This window comes from Salmo trutta, unplaced genomic scaffold, assembly GCF_901001165.1.
Source record: "Salmo trutta unplaced genomic scaffold, fSalTru1.1, whole genome shotgun sequence".
Classification (NCBI taxonomy): domain Eukaryota; kingdom Metazoa; phylum Chordata; class Actinopteri; order Salmoniformes; family Salmonidae; genus Salmo; species Salmo trutta.
The window spans coordinates 37,501-51,457 of record NW_021822916.1 but is presented as its reverse complement, the minus strand read 5'-3'; the positions used below and the strand labels follow the sequence as shown (position 1 = coordinate 51,457).

Here is a 13,957-nt window from a genome sequence, read left to right as displayed (position 1 = left end):
TAAGGGGTTAGGGGTTAGGGGTAAGGGGTTCGGGAGTAGAGGTTAGGGGTAAGGGGTAGGGGATAGGGGTTTAGGTTGGTCTAAGGGGTAAGGGGTTAGGGGTTAGGGTAAGGGGTTAGGAGTAGAGGTTAGGGGGTAAGATGGTTAGGGGTAAGGGGTTAGGGATAGGGGTTAGGGGTAAGGGGTTAGGGGTTAGGGGTAAGGGGTTAGGGGTAAGGGGTAAGGGTTAGGGGTATAGGGGTTAGGGAGTAGAGGTTAGGGGGGTAAGGGGTAAGGGTAAGGGGTTAGGGGTAAGGGGGTTAGGGGTAAGGGGTAAGGGGTTAGGGGAGTAGACGGTAGGGTAAGGGGTAGGGGGTAGGGGTAAGGGGTTAGGGGTAGGGGGTTTAGGGGTTAGGGTAAGGGTTAGGGGATAGGGGTTAGGGGTTAGGGGTAAGGGGTTAGGGGTAGGGGGTTAGGGGTAAGGGGTTAGGGAGTAGAGGTAGGGGTAAGGGGTTAGGGGTAAGGGGTTAGGGTTAGGGTGTAGGGGTGGGGGTTAGGGTAGGGTTAGGGTAGGGTCTCCAGTCTTTTATAGAATAAGAGCTACTTTAAAAAAAAACATTGCAAGCTACTCCCTAACCCCTAACCCTCTAACCCCTACCCCCTAACCCCTACTCCCTAACCCCTACTCCCTAACCCCTAACCCCTACTCCCTAACGCCTAACCCCTACTCCCTAACCCTAACTCCTAACCCTAACCCCTACTCCCTAACCCCTAACCCTACTCCCTAACCCCTACTCCCTAACCCCTAACCCCTACTCCCTAACCCCTGCCTCCCCTAAGCCCTAACCCCTACTCCCCTAACCCCTACTCCCTAACCCTAAACCCTACTCCCCTAACCCTTAACCCCCTACTCCCTAACCCCTAACCCTAACCCCTACTCACTAACCCTAACCCCTACCCCCCTACTCCCTACCCCCTACTCTCCCTAACCCCTAACCCCTACTCCCTAACCCCTAAACCCTACTCCCTAACCCCTACTCCCTAACCCCTAAATATTAGCTACTAATATTTTTCTAACTTTCTTCTATCTTTCCCTCCCTCGCTACTCTTCCCTGGTCCTTAGTGTACTAGAGGAAGTAGTGTTGTCAACTCTTCCCTGGTCCTTAGTTACTAGAGGAAGTAGTGTTGTTCCCTGGTCCTTAGTGTACTAGAGGAAGTAGTGTTGTCAACTCTTCCCTGGTCCTTAGTGTACTAGAGGAAGTAGTGTTGTCAACTCTTCCCTGGTCTCCTTAGTGTACTAGAGGAAGTAGTGTTGTCAACTCTTCCCTGGTCCTTAGTGTACTAGAGGAAGTAGTGTTGTCAACTCTTCACTGGTCCTTAGTGTACTAGAGGAAGTAGTGTTGTCAACTCTTCCCTGGTCCTTAGTTGTACTAGAGGAAGTAGTGTTGTCAGCTCTTCCCTGGTCCTTAGTGTACTAGAGGAAGTAGTGTTGTTCCCTGGTCCTTAGTGTACTAGAGGAAGTAGTGTTGTTCCCTGGTCCTTAGTGTACTAGAGGAAGTAGTGTTTGTCAACTCTTCCCCTGGTCCTTAGTGACTAGAGGAAGTAGGTTGTCAACTCTTCCCCTGGTCCTTAGTGTACTAGAGGAAGTAGTGTTGTCAACTCTTCCCTGGTCCTTAGTGAACTAGAGGAAGTAGTGTTGTCAGCTCTTCCATGGTCCTTAGTGTACTAGGAGGAGTAGTGTTGTCAACTCTTCCCTGGTCCTTAGTTGTACTAGGAAGTAGTGTTGTCAACTCTTCCCCTGGTCCTTAGTGTACTAGAGGAAGTAGTGTTGTTCCCTGGTCCTTAGTGTACTAGAGGAAGTAGTGTTGTTCCCTGGTCCTTAGTGTACTAGAGGAAGTAGTGTTGTCAACTCTTCCCTGGTCCTTAGTGTACTAGAGGAAGTAGTGTTGTTCCCTTGGTCCTTAGTGTACTAGAGGAAGTAGTGTTGTCAACTCTTCCCTGGTCCTTAGTGTACTAGAGGAATTAGTGTTGTCAACTCTTCCCTGGTCCTTAGTGAACTAGAGGAAGTAGTGTTGTCAGCTCTTCCCTGGTCCTTAGTGTACTAGAGGAAGTAGTGTTGTCAACTCTTCCCTGGTCCTTAGTGTACTAGAGGAAGTAGTGTTGTCAACTCTTCCCTGGTCCTAGTGTACTATGAGGAAGTAGTGTTGTTCCCCGGTCCTTAGTGTACTAGAGGAAGTAGTGTTGTTCCCTGGTCCTTAGTGTACTAGAGGAAGTAGTGTTGTCAACTCTTCCCCTGGTCCTTAGTGTACTAGAGGAAGTAGTGTGGTCATCTCTTCCCTGGTCCTTAGTGTACTAGAGGAAGTAGTGTTGTCAACTCTTCCCTGGTCCTTAGTGTACTAGAGGAAGTAGTGTTGTCAACTCTTCCCTGGTCCTTAGTGTACTAGAGGAAGTAGTGTTGTCAACTCTTCCCTGGTCCTTAGTGTACTAGAGGAAGTAGTGTTGTTCCCTGGTCGTTAGTGCACTAGAGGAAGTAGTGTTGTCAACTCTTCCCTGGTCCTTAGTGTACTAGAGGAAGTAGTACAATGTGTTGTATGGTAAAACCTTTCAGAATAGTTTGGCTAGCTAGCAGGGCTGCTGGTAGCTGGTGATGACCTGCTGGAGACCCCTGGTGTATGGTAAAACCTTTCAGAATAGTTTGGCTAGCTAGCAGGGCTGCTGGTAGCTGGTGATGACCTGCTGGAGACCCCTGGTGTATGGTAAAAACCTTTCAGAATAGTTTGGCTAGCTAGCAGGGCTGCTGGTAGCTGGTTAGCTGGGGATGACCTGCTGCGAGACCCCATGGTGTATGGTAAAACCTTTCCAGAATAGTTTGGCTAGCTAGCAGGGCTGCTGGTAGCTGGTAGCTGGTGATGACCTGCTGGAGACCCCTGGTGTATGGTAAAACCTTTAAGAATAGTTTGGCTAGCTAGCAGGGCTGCTGGTAGCTGGTAGCTGGTGATGTCCTGCTGGAGACCCTGGTCTATGGTAAAACCTTTCAGAATAGTTTGGCTAGCTAGCAGGGCTGCTGGTAGCTGTGATGACCTGCTGGAGACCCCTGGTGTATGGTAAAACCTTTCAGAATAGTTTGGCTAGCTAGCAGGGCTGCTGGTAGCTGGTGATGACCTGCTGGAGACCCCTGGTGTATGGTAAAACCTTTCAGAATAGTTTTGGCTAGCTAGCAGGGCTGCTGGTAGCTGGTAGCTGGGGATGACCTGCTGGAGACCCCTGGTGTATGGTTAAAACCTTTCAGAATAGTTTGGCTAGCTAGCAGGGCTGCTGGTAGCTGGTAGCTGGTGATGACCTGCTGGAGACCCCTGGTCTACGGTTAAAAACCTTTCAGAATAGTTTGGCTAGCTAGCAGGGCTGCTGGTAGCTGGTGATGACCTGCTGGAGACCCCTGGCGTATGGTCAAAACCTTTCAGAATAGTTTGGCTAGCTAGCAGGGCTGCTGGTAGCTGGTAGCTGGTTGATGACCTGCTGGAGACCCCTGGTGTATGGTAAAACCTTTCAGAATAGTTTGGCTAGCTAGTAGGGCTGCCTGGTAGTGGTAGCTGGTGATGACCTGCTGGAGACCCCTGGTGTATGGTAAACCTTTCAGAATAGTTTGGCTAGCTAGTAGGGCTGCTGGTTAGCTGGTGATGACCTGCTGGAGACCCCTGGTGTATGGTTAAAACCTTTCAGAATAGTTTGGCTAGCTAGCAGGGCTGCTGGTAGCTGGTGATGACCTGCTGGAGACCCCTGGTCAACAGTAAAACCTCAACACTTAGATACCTTCTACAATTAGCACAATAAAAGTGAATAAGGACCAGCTTCTGCACAGAACAATGCCAAAAAGCATCACAACACGCATGTACACGCACATACACACACGTACAGAGTCCAGACTAGCACACAGAGAGCTGTCCTGGTGGGCTTGTCCATCATTAGCCTGTAGGGGGCCTGTAAAGGAATCACATCAAGGACATCATGTCATTCCAGTCACTGAACATGTTATTAGTATATCTAACCCAGTAGGGGTCAGTATATAATGTAATGGTATAGTATATCTAGCCCAGTAGGGGTCAGTATATAATGTAATGCTTATAGTATATCTAACCCAGTAGGGGTCAGTAGGGGTCCAGTATATAATGTTAATTTGTTATTAGTATATCTAGCTCAGTAGGGGTCAGTATATAATGTAATGTTATAGTATATCTAACCCAGTATGGGGTCAGTATATAATGTAATGTTATAGTATATCTAGCCCAGTAGGGGTCAGTATATAATGTAATGTTATAGTATGTCTAACCCAATAGGGGTCAGTATATAAGTAATGTTATAGTATATCTAACCCAGTAGGGGTCAGTATATAATGTAATGTTATAGTATATCTAGCCCAGTAGGGGTCAGTATATAATGTAATGTTATAGTATATCTTAGCCCAGTAGGGGTCAGTATATAATGTAATGTTATAGTCTATGTCTAACCCAATTAGGGGTCAGTATATAATGTAATGTTATAGTATATCTAACCCAGTAGGGGTCAGTATATAATGTAATGTTATAGTATATCTAGCCCAGTAGGGGTCAGTATATAATGTAATGTTATAGTATATCTAGCCCAGTAGGGGTCAGTAGGGGTCAGTCTATAATGTAATGTTATAGTATATCTAACACCAGTAGGGGTCAGTAATTAATGTATATGTTATAGTATATCTAACCCAGTAGGGGTCAGTATATAATGTAGTGTTATAGTATATCTAGCCCAGTAGGGGTCAGTATATAATGTAATGTTATAGTATATCTAGCCCAGTAGGGGTCAGTATATAATGTAATGTTATAGTATGTCTAACCCAATTAGGGGTCAGTATATAATGTAATGTTATAGTATATCTAACCCAGTAGGGGTCAGTATATAATGCTAATGTTATAGTATATCTAACCCAGTAGGGGTCAAGTATATAATGTAGTGTTATAGTATATCTAGCCCAGTAGGGGTCAGTATATAATGTAGTGTTATAGTATATCTAGCCCAGTAGGGGTCAGTATATAATGTAGTGTTATAGTATATCTAACCCAGTAGGGGTCAGTATATAATGTAATGTTATAGTATATCTAGCCCAGTAGGGGTCAGTATATAATGTAATGTTATAGTATAAACCCAGTAGGGGTCAGTATATAATGTAATGTTATAGTATATCTAGCCCAGTAGGGGTCAGTATATAATGTAATGTTATAGTATATCTAACCCAGTAGGGGTCAGTATATATGTAATGTTATAGTATATCTAGCCCAGTAGGGGTCAGTATATAATGTAATGTTATAGTATATCTAGCTCAGTAGGGGTCAGTATATAATGTAGTGTTATAGTATATCTAGCCCAGTAGGGGTCAGTATATAATGTAATGTTATGTATATCTAACCCAGTAGGGGTCAGTATATAATGTAATGTTATAGTATATCTAACCCAGTAGGGGTCAGTATATAATGTAATGTTATAGTATATCTAACCCAGTAGGGGTCAGTATATAATGTAATGTTATAGTATATCTAGCCCAGTAGGGGTCAGTATATAATGAATTTTATAGTATATCGATGCCCAGTAGGGGTCCACGTATATAATGTCATGTTATGTATATTCTAACCAGTAGGGTTCAGTAGGGGTCAGTATATAATGTAATGTTATAGTATATCTAGCCCCAGTAGTGGGTCCGTAATATAATTGTTACGTGTTATTAGTATATCTAACCCAGTAGGGTCCGTAGGGGTCAGTATATAATGTAATTTATACGTATATCTAGCCCTAGTAGGGCGTCAAGTATATAATGTCATGTTTATAGTATATCTAGCCCAGTAGGGCCCAGTAGGGGTTCAGTAGGGTCAGTATATAATGGTAATGTTTATCCTGGCAGTATTATAATGTCTAGTATATCTAGCCACAGTGAGGGGTCAGTATATACATTATAATGTTATAGTATGATCTAGCCCAATAGGGGTCCAGTAATATAATGTAATGTTGTAGCTATACTAAACCCAGTAGGGGTGGCAGTAGGGTGTCAGTATATAATGTAATGTTATAGTATATCTAACCCAGTAGGGGTCAGTATATAATGTAATGTTATAGTATATCTAGCCCAGTAGGGGTCAGTATATAATGTAATGTTTATAGTATATCTAGCCCAGTAGGGGTCAGTATATAATGTAATGTTATAGTATATCTAGCCCAGTAGGGGTCAGTATATATGTAATGTTCTCGTATATCTAGCCCAGTAGGGGTCAAGATTAATGTAAGTTATAGTATATCTAGCCCAGTAGGGGTCAGTATATAATGTACTGTTATCGTATATCCAGCCCAGTAGGGTCAGTATATAATGTAATGTTATAGTATATCTAGCTCAGTAGGGGTCAGTATATAATGTAATGTTATAGTATATCTAGCCAGTAGGGGTCAGTAGGGGTTCAGTATATAATGTAATGTTATAGTATATCTAACCCAGTAGGGGTCACGTATATAATGTAATGTTATAGTATATCTAGCCCAGTAGGGGTCCGTATATAATGTAATGTTATAGTATATCTAACCCAGTAGGGGTCAGTAGGGGTCAGTATATAATGTAATGTTATAGTATATCCTAGCCCAGTAGGGGTCAGTATATAATTAATGTTATAGTATATCTAGCCCAGTAGGGGGTCAGTAGGGGGTCAGTATATAATGTAATGTTATAGTATATCTAGCCCAGTAGGGGTCAGAGGGGTCAGTATATAATGTAATGTATAGTATATCTAACCCAGTAGGGGTCAGTATATAATGTAGTGTTATAGTATATCTAGCCCAGTAGGGTTCAGTAATAATGTAATGTTATAGTATATCCAGCCCAGTAGGTGTCAGTATATAATTTAGTGTTATAGTATATCTAACCCAGTAGGGGTCAGTAGGGGTCAGAGTATTAATGTAATGTTTATAGTATATCTAGCCCAGTAGGGGTCAGTATATAATGTAATGTTATAGTATGTCTAGCTCAGTAGGGGTCAGTATATACATGTAATGTTATAGTATATCTAGCCCAGTAGGGGGTCAGTATATAATGTAATGTAATAGTATGTCTAACCCAGTAGGGGTCAGTATATAATGTAATGTTATAGTATATCTAACCCAGTAGGGGTCAGTATATAATGTAATGTTATAGTATATCTAGCCCAGTAGGGGGTCAGTATATAATGTAATGTTATAGTATATCTAGCCCAGTAGGGGTCAGTATATAATGTAATGTTATAGTATATCTAGCCCAGTAGGGGTCAGTATATAATGTAATGTTATAGTATATCTAGCCCAGTAGGGGTCAGTATATAATATAATGTTATAGTATATCCAGCCCAGTAGGGGGCAGTATATAATATAATGTTATAGTATATCTAGCTCAGTAGGGGTCAGTATATAATGTAATGTTATAGTATATCTAGCCCAGTAGGGGTCAGTATATAATATAATGTTATAGTATATCCAGCCCAGTAGGGGTCAGTATATAATATAATGTTATAGTATATCCAGCCCAGTAGGGGTCAGTATATAATATAATGTTATGAGTATATCTAGCTCAGTAGGGGTCAGTATATAATGTAATGTTATAGTATATCTAGCCCAGTAGGGGTCAGTATATAATATAATGTTATAGTATATCCAGCCCAGTAGGGGGTCAGTATATAATATAATGTTATAGTATATCTAGCTCAGTAGGGGTCAGTATATAATGTAATGTTATAGTATATCTAACCCAGTAGGGGTCAGTATATAATGTAATGTTATAGTATACTAACCCAGTAGGGGTCAGTATATAATGTAATGTTATAGTATATCTAGCCCAGTAGGGGTCAGTATATAATATAATGTTATAGTATATCCAGCCAGTAGGGGTCAGTATATAATGTAATGTTATAGTATATCTAGCTCAGTAGGGGTCAGTATATAATGTAATGTTATAGTATATCTAGCTCAGTAGGGGTCAGTATATAATGTAATGTTATAGTATATCTAACCCAGTAGGGGTCAGTATATAATGTAATGTTATAGTATATCTAGCCCAGTAGGGGTCAGTATATAATATAATGTTATAGTATATCCCAGCCCAGTAGGGGTCAGTATATAATATAATGTTATAGTATATCTAGCTCAGTAGGGGTCAGTATATAATGTAATGTTATAGTATATCTAACCCAGTAGGGGTCAGTATATAATATAATGTTATAGTATATCTAGCCCAGTAGGGGTCAGTAGGGGTCAGTATATAATATAATGTTATAGTATATCTAGCCCAGTAGGGGTCAGTATATAATATAATGTTATAGTATATCCAGCCCAGTAGGGGTCAGTATATAATATAATGTTATAGTATATCTAGCTCAGTAGGGGTCAGTATATAATGTAATGTTATAGTATATCTAGCCCAGTAGGGGTCAGTAGGGGTCAGTATATAATGTAATGTTATAGTATATCTAACCCAGTAGGGGTCAGTATATAATGTAGTGTTATAGTATCTAACCCAGTAGGGGTCAGTATATAATGTAATGTTATAGCATATCTAACCCAGTAGGGGTCAGTATATAATGTAATGTTATAGTATATCTAACCCAGTAGGGGTCAGTATATAATGTAATGTTATAGTATATCTAACCCAGTAGGGGTCAGTATATAATGTAGTGTTATAGTATATCTAGCCCAGTAGGGGTCAGTATATAATGTAATGTTATAGTATATCTAGCCTCAGTAGGGGTCAGTATATAATGTAATGTTATAGTATATCTAGCTCAGTAGGGGTCAGTATATAATGTAATGTTATAGTATATCTAACCCAGTAGGGGTCAGTATATAATGTAATGTTATAGTATATCTAACCCAGTAGGGGTCAGTATATAATGTAGTGTTATATTATATCTAGGCGATAGGGGGCAGTACGTACCAGAGGCTGATTCCTGATGGCTTCTCTTCATCCAGGGAGACCAGACTGAGGAGAGAAAGGATATTTTTGGTATTTTATTAGGACCCCCATTAGCTGAAAGCAGCAGCTACTCTTCCTGGGGTTCACACAGAACATGACATAAGAACATGAATAAACATGAAGAGCTCAAGGCACAGAACTACACTGAACAAAATAATACTGAACAAAAATATATTGGCCCCGTGTTTCATGAGCTAAAATAAAAGATCCCGCAAATTTTCCATACGCACAAAAAGCTTCTGTCCAATTTTGTGCACAAATTTGTTTACATCCCTGATTGTGAGAATTTCTCCTTTGCCAAGATAATCCATCCACCTGACAGATGTGGAATATCAAGAAGCTAATTAAACAGCCCGTCATTACACAGATGCACCTTGTGCTGGGGACCATAAAAGGCCACTCTAAAATGTGCAGTTTTGTCACACAACACAATGCCACAGATGTCAACATTTTTGAGTGAGTGTGCAGTTGGCATGCTGACTGCAGGAATGTCCACCAATTGAATGTTCATTTCTCTACCATAAACGTATACTGTGAACCATCAGATCCTCCTCTCCACCCTCTCCGAGTTGGGCATCTCCGGCGCGGCCCACGCTTGGATTGCGTCCTACCTGACAGGTCACTCCTACCAGGTGGCGTGGCGAGAATCTGTCTCCGCACCACGTGCCTCACCACTGGTGTCCCCCAGGGCTCTGTTCTAGGCCCTCTCCTATTCTCGCTATACACCAAGTCACTTGGCTCTGTCATATCCTCACATGGTCTCTCCTATCATGCTATGCAGACGACACACAATTAATCTTCTCCTTTCCCCCTTCTGATAACCAGGGTGGCGAATCGCATCTCTGCATGTCTGGCAGACATATCAGTGTGGATGACGGATCACCACCTCAAGCTGAACCTCGGCAAGACGGAGCTGCTCTTCCTCCCGGGGAAGGACTGCCCGTTCCATGATCTCGCCATCACAGTTGACAACTCCATTGTGTCCTCCTCCCAGAGTGCTAAGAACCTTGGCGTGACCCTGGACAACACGCTGTCGTTCTCCACTAACATCAAGGCGGTGACCCGATCCTGTAAGTTCATGCTCTACAACATTCGCAGAGTACGACCCTGCCTCACACAGGAAGCGGCGCAGGTCCTAATCCAGGCACTTGTCCTCTCCCGTCTGGATTACTGCAACTCGCTGTTGGCTGGGCTCCCTGCCTGTGCCATTAAACCCCTACAACTCATCCAGAACGCCGCAGCCCGTCTGGTGTTCAACCTTCCCAAGTTCTCTCACGTCACCCGCTCCTCCGCTCTCTCCACTGGCTTCCAGTGAAGCTCGCATCTGCTACAAGACCATGGTGCTTGGCCTACGGAGCTGTGAGGGGAACGGCACCACCATACCTTCAGGCTCTGATCAGGCCCCTACACCCAAACAAGGGCACTGCGTTCATCCACCTCTGGCCTGCTGGCCCCCCTACCTCTGAGGAAGCACAGTCCCGCTCAGCCCAGTCAAAACTGTTCGCTGCTCTGGCACCCCAATGGTGGATCAAGCTCCATCACGACGCCAGGACAGTGGAGTCAATCACCACCTTCCGGAGACACCTGAAACCCCACCTCTTTAAGGAATACCTAGGATAGGATAAAGTAATCCTTAAAAGATTAGATGCACTATTGTAAAGTGGTTGTTCCACTGGATATCATAAGGTGAATGCACCAATTTGTAAGTCGCTCTGGATAAGAGCGTCTGCTAAGGACTATTAAATGTAATGTTTCCAACGTTGTTTCAGAGACTTGGGGTTATGGTTTTGGCCGGCATAAGCTACGGACATGAACCAATTTAATTTTATCATTGGCAATTTGAATGCACAGAGATACCGTGGACGAGATCCTGAGGCCCATTGTTGTGCCATTTCATCGCCACCATCACCTCATGTTTCAGCATGATATGCACGGCCCCGTGTCGCAGGATCTGTACAATAATAATTATTTTATCTACAGTCTCTCTCCCTGGAAGACACCAGTCCTACAACACTAGAGAGGTACCATCTACAGTCTCTCTCCTGGAAGGAACCAGTCCTACAACCTAGAGAGGTACCATCTACAGTCTCTCTCCTGGAAGACACCAGTCCTACAGCACTAGAGAGGTACCATCTACAGTCTCATCTCCCTGGAAGACACCAGTCCTACAGCAATAGAGAGGTACCATCTACAGTCTCTCTCCCTGGAAGGACACCAGTCCTACAACACTAGAGAGGGTACATCTACAGTCCTCTCTCTCTGGAAGATACACCAGTCCTACAGCACTAGAGAGGTACCATCTACAGTCCTCTCTCCCTGGAAGACACCAGTCCTACAACACTAGAGAGGTACCATCTACAGTCTCTCTCCCTGGAAGACACCAGTCCTACAACACTAGAGAGGTACCATCTACAGTCTCTCTCCCTGGAAGACACCAGTCCTACAAACGTAGAGAGATACCATCTACAGTCTCTCTCCCTGGAAGACACCAGTCCTACAGCACTAGAGAGGTACCATCTACAGTCTCTCTCCCTGGAAGACACCAGTCCTACAGCACTAGAGAGGTACCATCTACAGTCTCTCTCCCTGGAAGACACCAGTCCGTACAGCACTAGAGAGGTACCATCTATAGTCTCTCTCCCTGGAGAGACACCAGTCCTACAGCATTAGAGAGGTACCATCTACAGTCTCTCTCTCCCTGAAGACACCAGTCCTACAGCACTAGAGGTACCATCTACAGGCTCTCTCCCTGGAAGACACCAGTCCTACAGCACTAGAGAGGTACCATCTACAGTCTCTCTCCCTGGAAGACACCAGTCCTACAGCACTAGAGAGGTACCATCTACAGTTTCTCTCCCTGGAAGACACCAGTCCTACAGCACTAGAGAGGTACCATCTACAGTCTCTCTCCCTGGAAGACACCAGTCCTACAACACTAGAGAGGTACCATCTACAGTCTCTCTCCCCTGGAAGACCACAAGTCCTACAAACACTAGAGAGGTACCATCTACAGTCTCTCTCCCTGGAGACACCAGTCCTACAGCACTAGAGAGGTACCATCTACAGTCTCTCTCCCTGGAAGACACCAGGTCCTACAGCACTAGAGAGGTGCCATCTACAGTCTCTCTCCCTGGAGACACCAGTCCTACAGCACTAGAGAGATACCATCTACAGTCTCTCTCCCTGGAAGACACCAGTCCTACAGCACTAGAGAGGGTACCATCTACAGTCTCTCTCCCTGGAAGACACCAGTCCTACAGCACTAGAGAGGTACCATCTACAGTCTCTCTCCCTGGAAGACACCAGTCCTACAACACTAGAGAGGTACCATCTACAGTCTCTCTCCCTGGAAGACACCAGTCCTACAGCACTAGAGAGGAACCATCTACAGTCTCTCTCCCTGGAAGACACCAGTCCTACAACACTAGAGAAGAGGGTACCATCTACAGTCTCTCTCCCTGGAAGACACCAGTCCTACAGCACTAGAGAGGTACCATCTACAGTCTCTCTCCCTGGAAGACACCAGTCCTACAACACTAGAGAGGTACCATCTACAGTCTCTCTCCCCTGGAAGACACCAGTCCGACAGCACTAGAGAGGTACCATCTACAGTCTCTCTCACTGGAAGACACCAGTCCTACAACACTAGAGAGATACCATCTACAGTCTCTCTCCCTCGAAGACACCAGTCCTACAGCACTAGAGAGGTACCATCTACAGTCTCTCTCCCTGGAAGACACCAGTCCTACAGCACTAGAGAGGTACCATCTACAGTCTCTCTCCCTGGAAGACACCAGTCCCTACAGCACTAGAGAGGTACCATCTACAGTCTCTCTCCCTGGAAGACACCAGTCCCTACAACACTAGAGAGATACCATCTACAGTCTCTCTCCCTGGAAGACACCAGTCCAACAGAACTAGGACATTTAATTGTGTGTTAACAGGGCCCTTATCCAGGCCTTCTGTTAATGAAGACATAATGGAGCTCTGTCCCAGTACTGTTGGAGCTCTGTCCCAGTATGTCCCAGTACTGTTGGAGCTCCTGTCCCAGTACTGTTTGAGCTCTGTCTCGGTACTGTTGTGAGCTCTGTCCCAGTACTGTTGGAGCTCTGTCCCAGTACTGTGGAGCACTGTCCCAGTACTGTTGGAGCTCTGTCCCAGGTACTGTTGGAGCTCTGTCCCAGCATGTCCCGGTACTGTTGGAGCTCTGTCCCAGTAATGTTGGAGCACTGTCCCAGTACTGTTGGAGCTCTGTCCCAGTACTGTTGGAGCTCTGTCCCAGTACTGTTGGAGCTCTGTCCCAGTACTGTTGGAGCACTGTCCCAGTACTGTTGGAGCTCTGTCCCGGTACTGTTGGAGCTCTGTCTCGGTATTGTTGGAGCTCTGTCCCAGTACTGTTGGAGCTCTGTCCCAGTACTGTTGGAGCACTGTCCCAGTACTGTTGGAGCTCTGTCCCAGTACTGTTGGAGCTCTGTCCCAGTATGTCCCGGTACTGTTGGAGCTCTGTCCCAGTACTGTTGGAGCACTGTCCCAGTACTGTTGGAGCTCTGTCCCAGTACTGTTGGAGCTCTGTCCCAGTACTGTTGGAGCTCTGTCCCAGTACTGTTGGAGCTCTCTCCCAGTACTGTTGGAGCACTGTCCCAGTATGTCCCAGTACCGTTGGCGCTCTGTCCCAGTACTGTTGGAGCTCTGTCCCAGTACTGTTGGAGCTCTGTCCCAGTACTGTTGGAGCACTGTCCCAGTACTGTTGGAGCTCTGTCCCAGTATGTCCCAGTACTGTTGGAGCTCTGTCCCAGTGCTGTTGGAGCTCTGTCCCAGTACTGTTGGAGCTCTGTCCCAGTACTGTTGGAGCTCTGTCCCAGTCCTGTTGGAGCTCTGTCCCAGTACTGTTGGAGCACTGTACCAGTACTGTTGGAGCTCTGTCCCAGTATGTCCCAGTACTGTTGGAGCTCTGTCCCAGTACTGTTG

General features: G+C 44.7%; 1 protein-coding gene across 1 annotated transcript in view; it reads right to left on the bottom strand.

Annotated features, from left to right (window-relative positions):
• Nucleotides 1–8,925: 8,925 nt before the first annotated feature.
• LOC115187181 (islet cell autoantigen 1-like) overlaps nt 8,926–13,957 on the bottom strand; it is a 14,134-nt gene continuing 9,102 nt past the window's right edge. Inside the window, exon 6 of the mRNA XM_029746321.1 lies at nt 8,926–8,995. Coding sequence (XP_029602181.1) covers nt 8,926–8,995 — 70 coding nt within the window. The remainder of the gene's footprint in view (nt 8,996–13,957) is intronic.